The sequence below is a fragment of the Homalodisca vitripennis genome, chromosome 3, assembly GCF_021130785.1.
Source record: "Homalodisca vitripennis isolate AUS2020 chromosome 3, UT_GWSS_2.1, whole genome shotgun sequence".
Classification (NCBI taxonomy): domain Eukaryota; kingdom Metazoa; phylum Arthropoda; class Insecta; order Hemiptera; family Cicadellidae; genus Homalodisca; species Homalodisca vitripennis.
Window position 1 is genome coordinate 61,135,737 of NC_060209.1, and position 23,660 is coordinate 61,159,396.

General features: G+C 36.2%; 2 protein-coding genes across 4 annotated transcripts in view; both read left to right on the forward strand.

The window, feature by feature from the left end:
• The window catches only part of LOC124356985, a 191,458-nt gene that overhangs the window by 144,834 nt on the left and 22,964 nt on the right, over positions 1 to 23,660 (forward strand). For all 3 annotated transcript variants that reach the window (XM_046808337.1, XM_046808338.1, XM_046808336.1), the window contains one exon: positions 20,877 to 20,987. In XM_046808337.1, the coding sequence (XP_046664293.1) occupies positions 20,877 to 20,987 (111 nt within the window). The remainder of the gene's footprint in view (positions 1 to 20,876; positions 20,988 to 23,660) is intronic.
• Positions 6,074 to 14,560, forward strand: LOC124356987 (THAP domain-containing protein 6-like). The gene is made up of 3 exons (XM_046808340.1): positions 6,074 to 8,445; positions 9,432 to 9,651; positions 14,424 to 14,560. The coding sequence occupies exons 1-3, from the start codon at positions 8,372 to 8,374 to the stop codon at positions 14,439 to 14,441; spliced, it is 312 nt and encodes a 103-aa protein (XP_046664296.1). The 5' UTR covers positions 6,074 to 8,371; the 3' UTR covers positions 14,442 to 14,560.

Consider the following 23,660-nt stretch of genomic DNA (forward strand, 5'->3'; position numbering starts at 1 on the left):
AATGTAAATAGACTGTCGTCAGAGTTTGAACGTAAACATCAACGTAAAATATGTAACATTACATTTTTATGTTTAGCGTGATTCGCAACGTCATTTAGAATTATTTTCCTAGTGTTCAAAGTAGGGGTGGAAACTAAAATCCGAATAATAAACCGTTCACTGGCAGTATGACAACTAATGTTCCGAAATGGTGTCAGACCAGTGATCACATAAGACCAATAGATGGAGCAGTCGGGTTGGCCGTTGAAGTCGACTCTGGCGCGCGACGCTACAACAATGGCGGCGACCTTGGGATGATTCACCCTAGTGGCGAGCGCTCAGACTGTGTTCGCTGCTGTCTGGCAGTGTGGAGCGGTGCGTTAGGCCCACATTTTACAGTAGGTTGTTCAGCCACCGACTGTCATTGTTAGTTTGGATGTTGTTTCATACCTCGGCATCAGAATGCCAACAACTTGTATCGCATATGGATGTCATAATAGAGGAAAAGCTGGAGGTGTGACCTATCACAGGTTAGTATTGCATTTATATTTTGTTAGGTTAGGTAAGCTTATTGTATTAATTTGTTTACCGTTTTGTACGTCTAATCCTCTCGTTGACCGTCTATAGTAAATTAACCAAACGTTTTAACTATTGTAAATCCGACATTAATTTATTTTAATTTTTTAGATTTCCAAAAGATGAAAATCTCCGACGACAATGGATTATTGCAACCAAAAGGAAGGACTGGGGGCCAACAAAATACAGCAGGATCTGTTCAGCACACTTCCGGGAAGCTGATATCGACAGGACTTCTCTTTCTTGTGTCCGGATTCGAGAGGGAGCGGTTCCTGCCATATTTACAGCTTTTCCAGTTGAATCCCAGATAAATGAACGTCGACCACTGAAAAGGAAACTAGACGAACCCTCAACAAGCGTAAGTGTTTCGCCTACCAAGATATTAAAAAGTGAGCTTCTTAAAATCAAACAGTCTTTATTAAAATGTAGAAGAAAAGTTAAAGTACTGCAACAAGGTAAAAGGAGACTTAAAAAAGGTTTAACATATTAAAAATAATTAATTACATTTAAAGGAATTTTAAATTAACGATAATTATGTTGAGTTATTTAAGAGCCGAGAGCGGCCTGGTGTTTAGGCGTTCTGTTTTAGGTCGGGCGATGCGGTTAGGGTTTTCGCCTATATTCTGCCGATAATATCAGGAAAACGACTGGTCTTAAAAAAAATTATGGTTGCCTGTAAAGTCGGTTTTTACGGGCGAAGATTTTACGTGACAACGTCTTTTTCTCGGTAGAATATTTATTGATATGAATATTATTAAATTGCACAATAGGAACAAGGAATTGAATGAAAATAAGAATTGCACAAATTTTAACTATAGAAATATATTTTGTTTACTAAAACATTGTACATAATTTGAAATTAATTAAAATTTGTTATTGTAAATGGTAAAGTTAAAAACATTAAAAAAAAATTTACTAAAATTGGAATTTGAAATTCTTGCTAAACACAGTTAAATTCTAACTCCGCGCGTGGTGATTGGTCGGTTTAGTTCGTTTGTTTGGTCGCACTGTTATGACAGGTTAGAGGTTATAATTTGTTATTTTAAATGTTTGACTAGCAATACGCGCTGTTTCTTCTCAATCGACTGAATTACGATTGATTGCAGAGTGATTTAAACTAATAATTTACTTAACACTATCAACATTTGTCAATAGTATGACATAACCTATAAACTCAGTTTCTCAACTTTTGTGTCAATCTAACAATTAATCAATCAATCATAGTTTACGATAGTGAAATATCAGTGTACAATTATTTACCTTTATTGTTGTAGTTGTTGTAAATGACGAATCTAAGCACTCCACATTTTCACGAATAAACATAGTTATCTGCTTTATCCCGTGCGGCGGACCCACAGTTATCTGCTTTATCCCGTGGGGATCCCGTGCGGATCCCGTGCGGCGGACCCACTGGACGGGCATCGTAACGTTACCGGGCGTTACACTTTTTCATGAGTGACTCCGAGCCGCAACCTAATTTAAGACGTTGTCACGTCAAAAAAAAGTTTTAAATGAAAAGAATAATTGCACTCATTATCTCAAACTTTCCCGTTTACAAAACTTGCCTGTTCAAACAAAACAACAAAAATCCTCACAGACCGACTTTTTCATGTTACGATTTCAAATGTGTATAAAACGTTTAAAGTGTTTTGCTCATTAAAATTTTATAGAGATCAAAACTGGTAATTTGAGTTGCACCATTGGAATCGGTGTTTTATGAGATATACGTACACCAAATTTGAACATTTTGGCTTAATCCTAAGTGGACTAGGTGGCGAATCTTTATGCGCACGCACTGCAATTTTTAAGCTTCTCTGGGCGGGGTTTGGCGTTTCTAGACGCTCCGAAGATGGCCGCCACTGACTTCCACACCAATGATGTTGTAGGAATAGGAGTGCTCCATCTATTCACTATTGTTCTTATGTGATCGCTGATATGGACGGTATCAAATTCCCACAGTGAATTCAACTTATCAGGTTATTCCCCAGAGCGCAATTTTTTCTTTCTCAAATATCTATCGAGGTATCGTATTGTTCTCTTAATACTTAGTCTTAATCACCATTTGAATCCCGATTATACCAACATAAATGCTAGTAAACTGAAAATAAAAAATGGATGTTCAGGTCTTTTTTTTATGTATGTTTAAGGGCCAGTACCTTACAAACATACTATACCTGACTGACAGTGCATGTAATCGTTTTTTGGTGTTATTAGTTCGTAGGGCAGTAGTCCAGGTACTACTTCTAGTATAAACTCGTCTTATCTTATCAGTGATAAACGCACGCCGCTTATCTTTTGCCTGTAATGAAACCTGCGTTAGTTCTGTCTGAGTTTTGTGTGCGTAAGCGTTGTGAGTTGATCTGGGCTTGGACTTTGCAAGCTCGGGTTAATTTTTTTCTAAAAGAGGAAGCAGCGCAAAGCACTGCACAGCGGGCAAGCATCGCGTGATCTAAGTTTTGAATAGGCAAGCTAGGGTCTTTTGTGCTGGCCCTTAAACGAAAAAGACCCTAATGTTCTTCCCCTGAGCCCTTTATGCTACTTTCAGCCCCGGCCTTGGATTTTCCAGACGCTATGAGGCTCGATCCGACATCGCTGTACCATTCTAAAGCTGTCCCAGATGAGTCCTGGGTGAGCAACCGAATCACTTTTTGATGTCACGTTTAACAAAATGTATAGGACTACAAAAATGTATACGACTATTCAAAATTTAAAAAATAGTTTACCTACCTGTTGGGTGGTATCATTAATGTCATTGACTTATCTATCTATCAACATATGTATCCAAAGTATTAAAACGTTATCTTTATTCCGAGTCCGTTAGAACATGAGTTATTTGAAACAAGAGATTTGACATTTTGCACCATTCTGAGCATAGTCTTGCCTTTTACAAGATGGCGGTCATGGCTTCAAATGCTGTTATGCCATTTATACAGGCATAGTTTATCTAGTGGTCTTGTGTAGTCTTTGACTTTACTATTTTAGTATTGACTTGTGAAAATATTCTAAAGTCAATGCATTAATTAATATAAACTAGCACAATGTATTGAATTGGAGATAGAGAAAATGTGGCTACATGCCAGTCTTTCAATACCAATGGGTTCGGTAACAATTTAATTTTGTAAAAGTGTAATATTAACATAAATATACCTGGCGCAACATGGAGGAATATTTACCATAAGAAGATAAATATTGTTCTGCTAAAATATCGTTCTCAACAAAGAAACGTGGTAAAAACTATTTAACTCGTTCAGTGCGGCGGACCCACATCGGGGCCCTGCAGATTGCGCGCGCACGACGACGGGCCCACATCAGTGCTCGCGCGCCATCTGACAAACATTCCCTCAGTGTGGCCTCGCCACTCGCAGTAGACAGTAGATTTGCAGCCGTGTATTCAGTGACGTCCTACAGTCATCCCCGGTATCCTCCGTCCGAGCGTAACTCGCGCGCGGCTGGCCCACATATGGGCCCACTTTTAACTTCACTTCTTTTAAGTGTTTTGTGTATTTTTACGGTTGTGTTTTTTAATTGTGAGTGTTTAGTTAGTTTTTGTTTACCAAAATGGATCATTCTCAGCCTAGTTGTTCCGGTCTGAGTGGTGGTAGAGCTAGGAATATGGACGAAAATGACAGTGACGGATCTATTGACCCTATGCAAAGGATTGTTGACAACACTTCAGAATCATCATCTGATGAAGACAACAGTGAAGATGAGGCTGATATTGAAGTGGTATGTCCGACGTGGAGCATTCATACAGGTGGGTTAAGACGCATTGAATTCGTCAGGGTCGATTCATTGCTGGTACCGATTCCTGGGACTGGCTCTCCGATTGATTTTTTCAATCTCCTTCTAGATGATATTTTCCTTCAGAACATTTGCAAGCTAAGCAACTCTTATGCATTCAACGATGTTTATGCACAGCCTAACCTGACCCCCAAATCCCGAATCAATGCCTGGAAGGATCTGACCGTACCAGAACTAAAAACATTTTTGGGTATTTTGATCCATACAGGCACTATCAAGATGAACCGCGTGCAGGACTATTGGAAAACAGACTATTTATTTAATTTGAAATGTTTTAGCTCATTTATGTCCAGAGACAGATTTCTCTCGATCTTGCGATGTCTACACTTCAGTAGGCCGAGTGGTAAAAACCCCGATCATGACAATCCTACCGAAAACGTCAAGTTTGTCGTGGAGTATTTTAACAATAAAATGAAATCTATTTACTACCCCCAAAAAGAATTGTCACTTGACGAAGCTATGGTGCTATGGAGGGGTAGGTTACACTCCAGACAGTACATCGAGGGTAAGCGCCACAAGTATGGTGTGAAATTATACACGCTTACTGAACACCAGGGTTTCATACTAAAATTTTTGTTGTATTCCGGGCAGTCAGACAACAGTGTTGGTGGTAAAGGACACACTGAAAAAGTGGTCCTAGATCTTCTGAAGGATTACTTGGAGCACGGGCACTCGGTTTATATGGATAATTGTTATAATAGCTACGCCCTAGCCTCTAAACTGTTGTCCCAAAAAACCTATTGCACAGGAACGATGCGTCCTGATCGGAAATTCATTCCTAAAGAAGTGTCCTGTAAGTCCCTAAAAAAGGGAGAAACAATTGCTCGCTACGCAAATGGAGTAATGATCGGAAAGTGGCGAGACAAAAGAACAGTGCTATACATCTCTACAGAACACGACAACAACCTAGTCGATTGTACCGACAAAAGAGGTCGTTCGAAGCAAAAACCACTTCCGATCGTAGAGTACAACGCACACATGAGTGGTGTCGATCGTGCGGACCAGATGATGTCGTACCATCCTTGTGAACGGAAAACAATTCGGTGGTACAAAAAGATCTTCATACACGTGATTATGATGATCATGATGAATTCGCACCTCTTGTTCAACATGTACAACAAGAAGAAGATGAACCTGTACGACTTTCGGTTGGAAGTCATCAAATCACTGCTACCACCACCCCTAGTCGAATCACCGGCGCAGAAGAGGAAAAGAAACGAGGCACACAAACTGGTGAAAATCGCTGAGCGTGATCACAACAATCGAACGAAAAGGAAGAAGTGTAGGCAGTGTACCAACGATGGAAAACACAATGTAAAAACCACATTTCAATGTGAATCGTGTCCTGACAAGCCTGGTCTGTGCATGGGCCAATGCTTTCAAGCATTCCATGACAGACTGATGTAAATGAGGAGTAGTACTGAGTAGGTGGTGGGGTTGTACGTAGTTGTATTATCGTATTTAACATAAAAAAACATAATTAGGAACTGTACTAGATTATATCCAGCAAATAAGTGACAGTGCGGTACAAACAATCAATAAACTTAGATCGCGTCCGTTTCGTCAGTACGTGGCCCTCAGGATATGCGGTGGGCCCACATGTGGCCCCATGTTTATGACGTCATTCTGAAACGGAAAAATCTCCAGAATTGCAGTTTGACACATCATTCCCGTCTTCTATCAACACAAGGTAAGATTATTTGACAAATCAATTTTTCAGCATCCGGTGACCCTCCCTCGTATTTTTACCGCAGTAAAACGGGGTACAACACATGGGGTCTTACTCTCTGTCCACTAAGGAAAAATGTCTTGGATATTAGTAACGAACAAAATGAATAAAAGAGGGGTAAATGTTGGATGAATAAATTTTTTGATTAAAAGGCCCAACTGAGTACTTAAAACATGGTATGTGTACTAATTTTCAATTATTACCTTTATAAATTGTAATATGCAATTTTACAAAATTAATACATAAACCATTTATAAAATAAAGAAATAACAGTTTGGTAACATATTTGCTTCGTTCTAATGTTATATAACTAAGACAAATTTAATAAACAAGAATATAATAATGATTATTAAAAAAATATTTTAAAAAGTTATTTCGATACATTTAATCCAATTCCAAAGTTTTTTGTAATTCGTGTGTGTCGTTCTTTTGTGTTATTAAAATTCGACATCAAACTCATAAAAGTACGGTCGTTATTAAATCGGTATATTAAGTAGTCATGAAAAAAATATTTAGGAAAACTTTTGATCTTAATATTGTACATCATAAATCCTTCATTTGATTCAGAATTCTTTATGAACAAGGAGCTATTTTTTTCCATTTCCTAATATTAGGCTACAACGCTGGACACCTCCCACCTCTTCCTACCACCCCACTATGAAAAGTTGGTTCCAGTATTCTCGCCTGGACAAGTAGTCTTAAAACGAACAACACACACAAATTTAACACACAAATTTGATATATGTTATAAAATGTGATAACATTGTCAACAGTGTATTCGTGACAGATTTCTCATATGTAACGTTAAGGATAGTTGTAACAATATATACAGGTATAATGTAACATACACAAAATAGTTTAATTAAGCAAGTTGCTGTAACTAAATAAACATTACAAATTTTGTTTATGTGTGTGTGTGTGTGTGTGTGTGTGTGTGTGTGTGTGTGTGTGTGTGTGTGTGTGTGTGTGTGTTTTATATCGTTATAACACTAGACTAATCATTAAAATGACCAGCTAATCGAACTTTTTCAGGTTTTATGTCCATGCCAAACTAAATTAACCCCCCGAAAAGTCAGCGTTGTGGTTTGTGGTATAGTGTGGTCCAGGAATTAAACCGAACATAAATATATCTTTAATGTCATAACTTCAAATTTTTTGTTCAGAATTTGAGAAACACCATCAGAATTAAGTGTTTTTTTAACATTTAACAAAAATAATGAGCAAAAACAGGTAGGCCTATTTTGTAATTTATTGCGCTAAAAACAGTGTTATGATAGTATAAGAAATGTTATTACTCATGACGACACAAAATTAAATAAATATTTTTTCTCAAAAGCCAAAATTAGTGGGTTGAGTCAAAACTCAAATATTAAAATAGAAAATACTAAGATCGATCACGACATCTTTATGTATATCCTGTTTAACACAAAAAAGCTTGTGTAGTGAAAAGTTGAATTTTTATGAAACATATTTGTGCCATGCTCTAATGTTCATAGGAAAAGTACAAAATTGTGTTTTTTAATTGATCAAGATACTAGTTTAGGTGAACTTTTAAAATTATTGCAGGTTTTCACGTAAAGTTTTGTGAAGCATTAGCGCAACTAAGGGGAATGGGAATATAACCACCTCAAGACAGGGACGTGGCCAGCGAGGGGGTCCGAGCGGCCCGGACACCCCCAAAGTTTTAATTGTAACAATTAATATTTTAGTAACCGATTATTATTATTTAACTAATTCAGTATTACTGACATGTATTGCTGAGAGATCGTTTTCAACACAGCTACGGGTCAGGAACTTTTTAAGGAACAGAATTATACTTACTTTCTGTCTACTTTGGGAAAATATCAGTTGTCTTGACATCCCCCCCATTTTTTTTGGCTACGTTCTTGCCTCAAAAGTCCTAAAACATTAAAACAGTGTAACAAGTATACAATTTTAAACGCAATCCAACTTTTTTAAAATACATAATTTAAATGTTTTACTTTGAATTAGACTAACATGTATTTAGATTTATTCGGGTGCGTTTTGCTCTTTAATCTGATTCCCCCCTTTTCCCTGAAGAAAAGCCTAGTTACGCCCCTGGTGTGAAGTATGGAGGAGAGAATAATGGAGTGGCCACTTGCTCTACGGTTCGGAGCCCGCGTCAAACAAAGATGGCGCCGCATCCCATCAGTCCTACTGGTACGCGCACCGCAGCGCAATACTGACTATGTTCAACGAACGTCTGTGTTATTCTGGCCTGTGTTATAGTTAGTTTGATGTGTTTACTGCAGTACATGCACAACAATGGTGTCTTGTGTAGCCTATGGTTGCAGCAACAACAGCAATAAGAACAAGGGAAGCAATATTACTTATCATAGGTAAGACAACATGTAATTTAGATTGACTTTAATCCGTTTACTTCTCCTTGAGTAAGCATAGCCTATATTCGTTATACTAAAACCAGTAAAAGATTCCATAAAAACAAATTGAAAGAGAGTGATAAACGTTAATACTCTGTAATAAAAGTTCAAACTCATAGTTTTCTTCTTAATATCTTATTAACCGTTTGTTTTTATGCACTATTAAAACTAGTTTTATCCTGGCAATTCCTTTTTAATTGATAATACAATTCTTAACTTCTCAGTGTTCGAAAACAATATATTAAATTCTAATTAAATACATCAATAGGACTTCCCTCCTCCCTGATAGTTCCTTATGGGCAGTCTATAAAAATGTTTTTCCTCATTTTTCCCTAATTGATGTAATCTTGTTCTAACACAGAGATATTATAATTACAGTATAACTGAAACTGTTGTTTTTCCTTTTATTTGGATTAATCCCGTAAAAGTTCATTTATTATATATTTTTTTATATGTAATAGTTTTACTTGACGTAAGAAGTATTATTGCATTAGGGTTAATAATTGTAAGACATGGTCTTATGGCCCTAAATTCGGCCTTTTGTACAGTATGATACAAATAAAGCAATTTGTCGTTTTCATTGTCGTAGGCAAGGGAAAATGTAAAATGATGTTAATTTTACATGCTTAAGACATTTAATTATGTATTTTCGATTAAATTTGTGTTGATATGTATAGTAAACTAATTGTACTCTATAACATTAAATTATTTCTGTAAAATTTGTCACAAAATAAGACATAATACAGATTGTAGTAAATGACACAAGTTTCAGAAAAGTAGGCCTATTACGTATTTAATTTTAATTTTCTGTGAAGCACCTGATAAGTTACTCGAAATTCCACGGAAAAACTATTTCAGCAAAATGTTTTTGTGATTACTATAGACAATTTTAAATTTGAGATATAAATGAAATTCGTGTCGATAACGTGTTTGTTTTGAACCAGTTTCCCAAAGAATGAAGATTTGAAGAGGAAGTGGATGAACGCTCTCAAGCGGAAGGACTGGGCACCAAGCAAGTGGAGTAGGGTATGCTCTGCACATTTTAAGGAGGCTGACTTCGACCTTACATCTCTCTGTTGTGTCAGGATACGAGAAGGTGCTGTCCCGACTATTTTCTCTTACATATCGGGAGTAAAGGAAGACCTCCTCCACAGAAGCGCGAAGGTGAGTCATGACATGTTCCAACTTCTGTACCAGGTCCTTCAAGAACACTAAAGCAGAATTGGGAAAAGCAATTCCAAATTTACAAAAAGAGGTTTATTGAAACAATCCTGAAATTAATCCAAAAGGTTGCACAACTCAAATACATTATTAGAACGAGAAAGAAAAATACATTATTTTAACAGATAGTTAAATCTATCATGGCTTTAGAATTTATCACATTAAAGTTATGTTTTGTCGATTTGGTTATTTGTGTAATGATTGTTACAGTTTAAGAATATTATTCATAGGACCATAGTACATTGTTGTTAAAACCATACGATTTTACTTAAAGCTATGTGGAAATTAATGTTCTATGCATGCAGTTAAGTTCTTATATAATTAAATATAATGCAATTTAATGCAACTATTAGGTCTGGGATCTATTATTCGGACTTCCTGTGTTCTTTTAATTAAAAAAAATATAATTTAAAGTTCTACAAAGATTTTACTTTACCAAATGTACATCTAACACTATTATAGTGGTTTAGGTTTGTAATATCGTATTGCTTGGCAACGCGTAAACACCACTTAGCTACTTTGTGCGCATCTGAGGCTCTCCTTTTAACATGGTGCTAAGTTATAATTAGAAATATTCTTGAAGGAAATCTTGAATCAGCGGAGTGTACGAACAATACACTCTCCAACTGAAATGAATCTCGTAAAAGCGAATAAGAGTTTACTGTAGTCCTAGATCAAAGATAGGAACTAATGAAACTTGTAAGAAGGCTTTCAAATAAGGTAGTGGACCTTTCTAATATGATAACCAGCGATCGCAGAATAACATAGACGGGGCAAGTACGGCAGTGAGCGAAGCCGGCCGCAGACAGTAGACCGAACAAAGATGGCGGCGGCATCAGAGTGTGAGTCATGCCAGTACCTCGCGCTGCGCCCGTTTCCTCACACCCAGTGTTGCCAACCGCGGGGTAATTTGAGGACTTACTGTTGGCAATACTGTTTACACTGTGCCACCGCCACCCTGATCTGCCCCATCAGTCTACACTATCTTTCTTTTTGACTGTTCAGAGCTTTTAACATGAAAGTTTGAAAATGCCGGATAACTGTGTTGCTTTCGGGTGTTTCAACAAAGGCAAATCCAGTGGTGTAACCTATCACAGGTAAGAATTGAATATTGGCTTATCTTAACGAATACACATTGATTAATACTTACTTTTATTATATTGTATTTTAATTACTTATTTTTCTTACATTAAGTGACTAGTATTATAAAGTATTATTTAGGCTATATTTTTGCAGGTTCCCTTCTGATGAAACATTGCGCCAAAAGTGGATTATCGCTGTAAAAAGGAAGGACTGGGAGCCAACGAAGTTCAGCAAACTTTGTTCTGCACATTTCCGAGAAGAAGATATTGATCGTACGTCCTTATCATGTGTGCGTATTCGCCAAGGGGCAGTGCCTCAAATATTTTCAGGTATTTCTGAGATAAAACAATGGCATATGTTGAAAAGGCAACTCAATTATCCTAGTTTATACACAATTATGTAATGAGTCACCAACCAAGAAAATGGAAATTAAGTTGAATACAGTAAGATCTCGTCTTGTGTCGGAAAAGAAGAAGATTAAATCTATGCTACAGATGGACTGTTCCAACCACCTGAAGGTGTAATTAAACTCTGTTCGCGTTGTGAATATATTTTCCAGTATGCTAAGTGTGCTCAGAAAATGTTTTGGCGTCAATATGTTCTCTGATGAGCATACTTTCAATCAGAAACCAGAACAAAATAATTTGATTCTGCTGATAAAGGCTATTTCCAGAAAGTATTTTACTGTAAGGCTGCTCCACTGCACAATACTATGTTCCAACGAAGTGCACATGGCATGGTAAAAAAGTAAGACAAAAGTGGTCAACTTTTTAGGGCATTTAAGATTTAAAGATGTAATACGGTGAAATTAGGACGCCTATTGTTTTTTTTTTCACGAAACTATTTTTTAGCCAACAATGTATTTCAACAATACCTTTAACCTTATTTTATCAAGTGGTATTCATTGCATGTTGATTACAAGTTTTTTGGTGTGCTATATCTAAACTTATATTGGTTAGTACCAGGTTATGTGTATAGTCTCAAAATGAATCTGTATCGTTGAAAATAAAATTCGTATTATTTCACCTTGTTTATTTTCATTTCTCATGGAAATAAAACTCTTTACTGCATTTTAATATTACGAAAGTATTTTATAAAAAACGTAAGAAAGCAATGTAAACCTTTTGAGAACTCTCGCGACTCGGGAGATAGCAAAAACGATTAGAGCAGCGGGACTTACAGAAGTGTTTACAGAACCGTATCTTCAACCTACTGTAAATTCAAAGTCTTAGAGCTAATTAAAAAAATAAAATATTAATTCAACTCCTTAGTTCAAACTCTCTCGCTTATAGACTACTTCGTCTCTGCCCTAAAAAATAAAAAGAAACATCACAGAACAACTTTTTCATGTCACAATCGTACATTTAATTGAAAACATTATGTAATTGTTTTTACACTTTATTTATAATTAATAAGCGTTATACTGTCATCATCCTAAACATTCTCTTTCATTTGAGTGAAAAATCAAAGCGATCGATGTGTTAAGTAAGTATTTTAAACAACAGTGTAACTGAAATACGCGCACTAAGATTTCAGTGTAACTTTTGAGCTGTTCGGGCTCTTATACCGAACCAAGATGGCTGGTATAAGAGCCGGCTTCAAGTCTCACAATGTATGGGTGCATGAAATGCCCTGTCTATGTTATTCTGTGGTCGCGTGACATTACGTGTTCAAGATATTCAACAACTGAAACAAGTAATTGGTATGACTTTCCTATGTTACAGCGTACAGTGACATAAAATCACGCTATTTAATTACTAAATTAAAATAAAACTACGTATATTTTAAGTTAGATTCCAAGAGCCTTATATTGAGCGTACATTTTATGTAACATTGAAAAAAATCTTAATCAATAGGAATTATTTTCTTTTGGTCCAAATATAATTTTAGATTTTCAATTGTGCTTGTTTTTATTTTAGTATGAAGGAACCAGTGAGTGAATAAAATAATTATCACGTAATTCACCATCACAAACATAAGGAATTTTAAATGTACAACCCCGATAAGTCGGCCCCCGTTAACCCGGAAGTCCGGCTAACCCGGACCGATTTTCAATTAAAAAATAAAAATCAGACAAACATTTCAATAATAAAAACTTTTTGAGTGGTATGGTATCCGTGAATCGATGTTGCATCAGTATTTGATGGGACTGTACGACAGTGAGTGTGTGACTCATGGCACACGGCGGCCGAGTGGCGGTCATTGTCCCGGATTCTCGGAAACAATAACAGACGCGTATTTCCCCAAATCCTCTCCCACGCTACCGCCACGCCTGGCCTCTCAGTACCGTTCCTACTTCGCTCCGCTCGCTTGTGCCCGTGTTGTGTGTGTAGTGTACTGTATTGTTTGCTTCTGTTCTGCAATCGTGCCTTAGATAGTGTGCTTCATTTGTGTTGCGCGTTTGTTTTTATCTACGCGATGGCAACAAAACGTAAAAATGTTGTAGTGACAATGGAAAAGAGACTAGAGGCATTAGGTAGGATTGATAAAGGCGAATCTTTAAAAACAATTGCAGCAGCTTATGGTGTCGGTACATCTACAGTATCGGATTGGAAAAAAAATAGGACAAAAATCGAAGAATTTTGTTTCAAGATGATAACAAAAGACAGTTTGGGCAATCGGTGCAAAGCTAAGAAAGCTAAAAACGAGACTCTTGACGACGCTTTGTATGTTTGGTTTTGTGCGGAAAGGGAACGTGGTTTGCCAGTGTCTGGGCCAATCATTCAAGAAAAGGCAATCGAGCTGAATAGACAGTTGCCTGATTGTGAACCAAATTTTACTGCGAGTCAAGGATGGTTGGATAGGTGGAAAAAACGGCATGGTATTCGCCAACTATCTATCACAGGAGAAAGTCAATCTGTAAGTATACGGTATTTTATTAATTTTTACCTAATTCTCCGGCTAACCCGGATTTTCGTTAACCCGGATCGGCCGCGGACCCGATTAATCCGACTTATCGAGGTTCCACTGTATTTGAAAGAGCCTTAAATGATGCGCTAAATATATTTCCATAGCTGCCCAGAAACGTTCAAACTTATCGAGAGTGTGAAAAACACTGTATTTTGATAATTGACAGCATAGTTTAAATCAAATAGTTTATTTGCTTGAAGAACATACATTTCTTTTAGAAAAGTTAGGTTGAAATCTAAAATTTGTAACATACTGCACGAGTATACAAATCTCGTCTAATTATATTGCAGTGTATTCAAATCGCCAGTTAATAAAAGAAAAATACCTTGTGCTTTTGAAAAGGTTTATACAATTACAAAATGTAGTATCACACAAAGCCAATGAGGTTTTTTATAGCAGCTTCCAACATTAGATTGAGTTTGGGCGTAATTAGTGAACATAACAATTTACACAAATGAAGTTTTACGCAGTTTTTAAAGACTTGCATTCCAAAAACGAGAGGTAAATTAAGCGTAATTTTATTTGAAGTAAATAAAAGTACCTACAAAGGTGGACAATTTGATTTATTAATAAACTTCTACTTGTCTGTAATAGGCAACTAGGAAAAATATGAAAAAATCAGGTATTGCATAGCGTTTTCGTACACAATTTCTTGTGTTATGAACAGCCTTATGTTATTTAGTAGCAGTTACCACAATCTCATTCGCTGTCGTTTTTTCCAGGAAATCCAGATTTATTAAAATATTCTCCAACACAGCTTAAAAAAAATAAGAAAGTATGTGAGCACCACTTCCGAAAAGAAGATGCCCTCCCCAGTGGTAGGCTAGTGCAAACCGCAGTTCCAATTCCATACTCGTCTCCGACAGAATCGTCAAAAGTGAGATCTTTTCTCGATCCTAGCAGTAGATAATTTAGTATATGCACAAGTATTTGTTATACTGCCTTTATTAATATCAATCATTTAAGTAGCAAAGCAAATAAATAAACTAAACTTTACAAGTTCGATAGTAGCAGTTGCAAGGCGACTCATAATACAACACATCACACGACGGAGAAACAGAAAACTGTATAAATGACTGAACTCGCGACCCCCTGGCCGCCTGGTTCTGGACGTTGGAGAGCGGCGACTTTTCCAAAAAAATCGGTCTTTATTGTTATTAAGACCGTATACTAATCGACTAGTGTAATTCAATATAAATGAAGTCGTTAGTTTTTCCACCTACCAATATAACCCTTATAATCAAAGATATAAATTATATATTTTAAAGAAAATGTTGAAGTTTTGTAACATGTTACTTGTATTTGTCAGTTTTAAATTACAAAATTCCGTTGTAATGACTTTACAGTGGGCTACATCATTGGTTGGAGTATATTATTTTCATTTCATACAGAGTGTAAAAACAATATTTCATTAACAACTTTTGGGACAAGTCTGTTCCTTCTGTCATTTGATACTAGCCCGGCAACAGAAAAAAAATTTTTAGAAGGGACGTTGCTGGCAAATATAAGTCCTTGTTTGCAAGTAATAAACATCTGAAATTACATTTCTCAATGTGAGAGATGGGTTTTCGATCTGTCATCTAAAGGTAGTATTAAATAGTGTCGAACTGTAAGAGCATTTACGACTGATGACTGTAATTATTATCATTGACAACAGTAAAATATGTTGATGTCAAGGAAGAAATACTAGTCGAATAGTTTTCACGACTAGTCTAGTCGGTGTTTTAATGTGGTCGGTTAATCACTAATCGGTTGTGGAGAGTAGTCGATAGTCCCACCACTACAGTGGCCAGTTCAAGGGATAAGAGCAAAAGAGCGCCGTGCAGTGGGGGAGAGACTGGGAGAGCGGCGTAGGGATATTTCATCGATGTATAATAGAACTGGATCCCTGACTGAAAAAAAAAACGGTCCCCCAGCCACTGACCCCCCCCCCCCCCAACCTGTAGGCAAAAAAGCGCGCTGCACATCATTCTGTCTTGCAGTTAGTGATGGGAGAATCGAATACTTAAGAGAATCGAATACAGTGAATTCGAATTCACCCCTCATATGTACCTGTCTTACTTCTTTCCCGCAATCTATTGTTCCTGGGTTATTTCACTTGTTTGTCATGAATTCACCCCTGTATTCGAATATGTATTTGAATAATTTTGCTTTTTGTGCCTTTGGCTTTTGGTGCCTCGTATAAAAAAGTCATACCCATGATATACGAACTTCAGAAGAAATATTTTTGTTTACCTGCTACGTCAGTTCCGTCTGAATGACTATTTTCCACAGCAGGTCTTGTCGTCACTAATTACCGTAGAAATAGACTGAAGCCAGATAACCTCAATAATATTTTGTTTTTTACACAACAATATGAAATAAACATTCATATTTGTCTTTATTGCTTTCAACTGTAACTCTTAAATAATATGTATTTTTAAATTTAATAATAATTATACAACTGTACATTTTTTCAAGTATTAAAATTTGTAATTATTTTTTCAAATTATGAATCTCCCCTAAATTATTCTTTTCAAAGTCTCCATATATGTATTCATTTTAAACGTCATATGAATTCGAATACAGCTCCTGGATATTTTATTTGAATACTATTTTTCAGAATTTAAACGAATACTCCAGGTTTGAATTCAATTCTTCCAGAGAAATTGTATTCATTTGAAAAGTATTCGAATTCATTTTGATGTATTTGAATATGTGAATACTCTGGTTGTAAACCTAATGCCGTACCTACTGTATTTGATTTTCCAACTTACCTATTATGGCAGTTTTATAACTCAAAAGTATTTAAAAAAAAAATACAAATACTCAAACTTTGTTTTCGAAAATTTTAAATTTTTTTAGAGTCTTGCTTCTTCAACTAAAAAGTTTCTTCGTTGCAAAGTTAAAATTCTTCAACATCAGCTCAAAAGACGAGAAGCAACTATTAAGTCAATTAAGCAGTTAGTTTCAGTGTTAAAGAAAATGTTTAATACATCTGAAAGACTTATTAAGATAGTACAACAGCATTTTGAAGTTTTCCCTTTTCATATGCTTGTGCAAAGTGTAAACAATAGAAATCATAGTAAACATAAGGTAGTATACTCTGAAAAAATAGGTCCTAAGTGGTTAACATGATGGTATTAGACATCTATTTTGATTTTATAGGTCAACAGCTACTACACCACCCATACATGTAAACATCAAAATAGAGGAGTGACAAATAAATAACTTACTCTGTCTAATTATTTTTTAATTATGATATATTTGTATATAAATTCTATATATGTATTGTACGGTAGTAGTAATAGTGTTGTACTTCTATATATGGTCTTGTTTAAGGCATATTTTCTGTTTTAACCAGCTAAAAATCATGTATTGTAAATGTATAAGTATTTAAACATATGAATACAGTATCACCAGTACCCACATGGACTACAGTGTTTACCTGTCGTTACAAAAACTGCATTTATAAACTGGATAAAACTTTCTTTCCTATATATAACTTGTTTGCAGAAAATCTCGAGAGTGATTTTTTTAGCTATAGACTTGTGATTGTGTATACAACTTCATCAGGTTAATTCGTGAATAATACTTTTGCAGTAATTTTATTTTTATTTTCATACTAGAACGGTAAAAAAATATCTGTATAACTTTAGCATTTTTAAGAGTTAAAATAAATTTACCAAATTAAGTCTTAATTATTTGTTCCATTATGACCTTTTTCCTATTAATCCTTATAATGTTTAATGTTACTTTAGAATATCTTGATTTTTGTATGTTGAAAAATATAAAATCCAATATATACCTAGGTAAGGAAAAGATTTTATTTGTTACGTTAATAAAATTTTTCCTCCACCCCTATAGCATAAGAATAATAATGATTATTAAGGGTCAGCAACAAAGAAATATATGATATCGAATCCGGACTGTGTAAGAAACTCGACGACATGGCTTTTCTAAAGGAAGCTTGTAGCAACTGTGGTGGAATTGGATATCAACTGAAGCTGCTGGTGCTGCATGAAGTTTGTCATCCACGTGATACTAAAGTGATTGCAGTCACTATTGCAGGTACGAGTGATCTTCTGCACAAACGTTCCTTTTCTGTTTACATATTTTACTAGTCCAGGGATAAAAAAACGTACTATCGCGTTCGCATAGCACGGGAGGTAGTGGGGGTAGTGTCGCCATGTTGTGAAGTGCGTGGTGTCATAAGGTTTCTTTGGGCGAAAAGTCACTCAGCAGCGAGATCCACCGTACACTGTGCGCGGTTTATGGCCCAAGGTGCAGTCCGGCAACGGGTGCGATTTTTTTGTAAATGGAAGAAAAAATATTTATGATGAAGTAGGAAGTGGTAGGTCTTCTCTCGTCAGTGATGACCTACTGAACAAAGTGAATGACAAAGTTCGTGAACTTACAGATTACTTTCTCGACATTTCTCGGAGTCTTTTACACGAGATTTGGCAGAAGAGAAAACCACAAGTTTTGTGTTCCATGGGTATTTTGCGCTCGTAAAAGGTATACTTAAATTGTAGCCTATGTAATAAAGGTTTTGTATCGTCACTGGTTTACTTTTATTTCAAAACTGAGCTTACTTTGTCAATACCACTCTTATGACTAAATATACACACAATGGCAATGTTTGGAGAATGTATTCATGTTATAGACAATGAATATTAAATATATGATTAATCATTTATATTGTTGGAATTGAGATTGAATTCTCAGATTCCCTGGTATTCAGACCTTCGTATTAACCACTTTGGTCTCGGCACGATTGTAACATTACATAAATTAGGATGGAATAAATTAGCGCGATTTGTTCAGGCTTATTGCGATAAATGTGTCATGGCGACAACGTCATGTCGTGTTCCATCTGAATTCTGATGGTGGCCTTCCCCACTTGATTTATTACAAAGTATTCCATCAGAATTTGAACGGGAAGAGACGTTTCGTGTTAACAACCCGTCGAAGAGGACAGTCGATTGCCTTCGGGTGTGCTCGGGCAGGTTCGGCTGAACTCGGATAATTTAGATGTAATACTACAGTACTCAGTTTTTCTAGTCTTTTTTATGTAATTCAATAGTGAAATAGTTAAAATAATCTCAATGCATCAGTTTCACCGTACTACTTGACGTACACGGAAGATAGTCATTTTTTTTTCTTTTATAATAAATAAAGATTGATGGTGCTGATAGCCTAGTTCTTAATTAAGTTAATAATGACTGTATTAGTGTAAAAGATGACTTAGTGAACATGATTAGTGTTAATTAGGCTCTTACTCCAGGACATTGCAAATGGGAAGACGTAATGATGCAGTGGTTGAGGCAACCGGCCTTGCGGCTGTCGAAGTGGGAATTTACATCTGTTAGGTTGGCAGTATGTTCGCCGCCAGTCCCGCCCACGGCTGCCTCCACACTCCAGTACTGAACGAGTGTTCTCTGTAAAGGTTATAACTTGATGCTTATGTGACGGTATTTTTCATGTAGAGTACGTTTTTTTAGTGTAGAGTACAATTAATGATATCAACATGAGTGAAAGAAGAAAAAAAATTGTCGTATCTATGGAGGAAAAGTTTCGTGCTATACAACGAATGGATGCAGGAGAATCTTGGATCACTATTGCAAAAGAACTAGGAGTGGGAAAGAGCACGGTGGGAGATTGGAAAAAAAATCGGTTAGTAATTGAAGAGTGGTGTAAGGCTCAATCATCGACAAGTGAAATCAGACAGCGGAAAATAATGAGTAAAGGCACTACCGAAAAGGTGGGGGATTGGCTTCGTTGCTGGAAAAAGCGTTTTGGTGTCCAGCATTTGAAAGTAAGTGGCGAAAGTTATCGGTTTACGAAGAAAGTTTAACAAATTATAATACAGCAAATCTTGTCATATCCGGTAGACCGGATATGAAATTGGAATTGTAATAACAATTCCAATTTCATATTTGAAGGTCATAAGTTTTTATAGTGAATGCACTACTTTACTTTTGTGTTAACTACGTAATTATATAAGTTTTATATATTGCGCTGGTAGTTTTCCGTAATATTTTTGTTGTATGAAACAATTATATTCTATTTGAAACTAAAACAAATCTAATGTTCTCGATATGTTTGGTTATGTTTGTAAAACAAAACAATCCAAAAAGGTTATAACTTAAATATACAAATTTATTTTAGAAAAGAGTTTATTCTGCAGTAATGTACATTTATGGTGCTAAGTTACTGAAAAGTCAATGTTGCCAAAGTCATTGTATCTAAAAATAGCGTGAGTGAGGTTGACATAAAGGAATACCGAGCGCTCCCCTCATCACTCCTCTCCCCTCCCCAACCACTACACAGTCAGACGACGTGTGGGAGAAAGTGATCAAGCTGGCGTGTTTGGGACTTGTGCCGGATATCGCAGGACCGGATATGACAGGATTTATTCTAGTACAATAAATATTGACCGTGATACTCAACTGCATTGTTTGTTTTACTAAACCTATGTCCCTATGAGTTATTTACCACGAACAGTAATATAATACTAATAAACAACACCCACTTCGTCTTGGATGTTGTTTATTGGTTATCATATTATCCAGCCTGTCGTCCGCCACATGGGTCGGATAATCGAGGTCTACTGAAGTGTGAATTTGCCAGTACCATCCCTAGTAGGTGAGGAATTAGTTTCTCGCCCTTGGACACGGCACTTTCGTGTCAACAAATCATCAGTGCCTAGCCTGCAATATTGTAATACGTTTCAGGTTTATATCATAAATAATAATAGCATGCATTTAATTAAAACAACTGTTATATTGTATATGTATTAATAGTTGCATCACCACTTTCAAACACGGTACGATACTCGGTATCACCAAACCCTAAAAGCCTTTGTTCCTCGGTGGAGAATTGCAAACTTAAAATGTTACAAAATTAACCTTTTAGTATTGGGAATGGCCAATTTGTTATTGATTAGACGTTTTGGTTGTTCTGCTCCAATTAAGCCTGTGGCTGTCACAAAGGTGTGCTTTAATACAAATCTCCTTGTCTGGCCATGAGCATAAATATGACTACTATATTATTGAAGCAAATCAAGAAGGGATTTACATCCATTGCTTGGCACAACTATTTTTGTTTAGATTGTACACATGGAAGTTTACACCTCGACATTAAGAATTTTCAAACTAGAACAATATGTCCTGAAATGAAAACCTTTGTTCCAGGGAGGCAATGCGAGGGGGTCATCACCGGAAGATCGTCTTTCCCAGCCATCGACATCAGCAGCGAAATCAATTCCAGCCACAGCTACAGTTACATCGCAGGGTGCCCAGGATGTAAGTTAATAGCGTTAGATTGTTATCATTATTATATGCCTGCTTCTTTCAATACCAACATTTATTTTTTTAAATTAATTTGTTTTTAACTTTTTAAGAAGGGGAGGCCAACAATTGATGTTGTAGATCACAGCAGTTATTTCAGGGTTAGTAAATTATTACTATAAGAGCCGAACGAGGTTACATTTGAGGTATATTAACCACTTAACGATTTTCTTTTTGTACCTTAAAGTGTGTCGTTTTGCTAAGTTTTCCTGTTCTATTACAGAGACAGGTTTGTAGAGTTTTGATACATACATTTTATGCAAAAAAGTTATGTTTAATGACTTCAATTGTTTGTTATTTTTATGCACCGTATCGTCTACTAAATAATTTTCACAATCCTTGTTCGTAACAACATCACGTAAACGAAGCCAATCGCCTATTTGTGTGTCGGCTATTTCCATGGTACTATTTCAAACACTATAAATAAAACCATAACACACTCCAGGACAGATGACACGTAACAACATGCAGCCACTGTATGCACAGTTTGGCTAGAGGGAAATCACCAAGTGCAAACACTAATGACAGACAAGTGCTGAGATCTAGTAGAAAACGCCAGACCTACTTAGTTATGCGCGGTTATAGAAATGTTTCTTGCACAATATTACGGCAGAATCAATATAATGATGCGTAATATTACGTACTTTTACGTAATCGATAGGAACGTAATAAAACCCATCAAGGTGTTAGGAATAGTTAATTCCATACTAACGATGAGAGATGAGCCTCATATCGTGTATAATAACAGATCTACATAATAAGGATTTCATAATTTTATAGAAGCGTAGAGAATGATAAAGTACGATAATGAGGGAAAGGTCTAGTAGCTGTTGGTGAAAATTGTAAAAATATTGATATTTCATGTAGGAACTGAAGTGGACTAGCAAATATAAATAAGTTCAATAGAAGGGTGATTGCTATCTTCCTGTCCTTATCTTTGCCATTAGGTCAGGGCTCCTTATTGTTGATCCTCAATTGAGGCATCAGAACCCTTACTTGTATGGTGGGATGTTCCTAATCATTCCTGAGGTCTGTTGTCAGGGAATTAAGAATACATTTTAGAACATTCTATTTTTCCTCACAAAAGATTTTAAAATCCAGTGTATGTAATATTTTATGTTAGAAATCCAAAATCTAGTGCATTGATATATACAGGGTGTTTGAAAAGTATGGGTACGGCTTAATATTTTAAAAACCATAGGAGATAACATCTATAAACTTTGCACAGTGTCATATGACTATGTAAATTATTTTTTCTTGCTATTACCATGACATGCCAACCATGGGGGGACGGCCCACAGAGGAAAACATGGAAATCTTAAATTGAAGCATGGGTCGAGTGATACCTCATTTGAAAGAGCTCACTTAGTAGAGTTGAATGCCGCAAACCGCATCTTAAAAGGTTTATCAATCAGAAATGGCGGGTTGTTTTAGGTACACATTGTGAAGTACATTATGCGCTGCCATTTCTGACTGGATCGTCGTATTCTGATGCGGTAGGCGGCGTTTCACTCTACTAACCAATGTGTTTTCACTAACTTTTTTTAATTAGCAAATTATGTCATAAATTTATAACACAATAAATAAAACTAAAAAACATCGGTATTTATTGTGTTATAAATTTATGACATAATTTGCTAATTAAAAAAAAGTTAGTGAAAACACATTGGTTAGTAGAATGAAACGCCGCCTACCGCATCAGAATACGACGATCCAGTCAGAAATGGCAGCGCATAATGTACTTCACAATGTGTACCTAAAACAACCCGCCATTTCTGATTGATAAACCTTTTAAGATGCGGTTTGCGGCATTCAACTCTACTAAGTGAGCTCTTTCAAATGAGGTATCACTCGACCCATGCTTCAATTTAAGATTTCCATGTTTTCCTCTGTGGGCCGTCCCCCCATGGTTGGCATGTCATGGTAATAGCAAGAAAAAATAATTTACATAGTCATATGACACTGTGCAAGGTTTATAGATGTTATCTCCTATGGTTTTTAAAATATTAAGCCGTACCCGTACTTTTCAAACACCCTGTATATTATTTGTACTAGCTTCATGTTAATACTTGAATCATAATTAGCCATAATTTAAAATGCCAATATATTCGTGTTGTCAAATCATTGATTAGAAATATACAGAAATAAACAGGAAATGTATGCAGAGTCATATTCTTATTTGCCACGTCAGGTAAGTCACTAATTATTGACATGTGTCTTGTGTAGTTCGTGTACTGTCTAGTTATCAGTCGTGTGCCAACAGTCACTAGTCAGCATGTTGTGTTGATAACGCCTTACGTCACCGCGCATGACTTGAAGGCTCCAGTCAGTCCCGTACCAGGCTCCACCAGTCAGCCTGCATACTGACTCCCTGGCTTGTTAAAACTACAGAATACAAGCAATAACAAGCATTAGGAAATTATCCCGTAATTAAGCTTGCCGCATAAACGCGCTCCTGTATTCAAATTTTATGTTGGCCGGAAACTCACCTGCTATTTGCCAGTTATTTAAAACGGAACTTAATCATAAACCAAACGGGGAAGACAAGAAAGCATCGCGGAAAGAGAAGATAAGAAAGCAGCGCGGAAGGGGAAGATAAGAAAGCATCGTGGAAAGAGAAGATAAGAA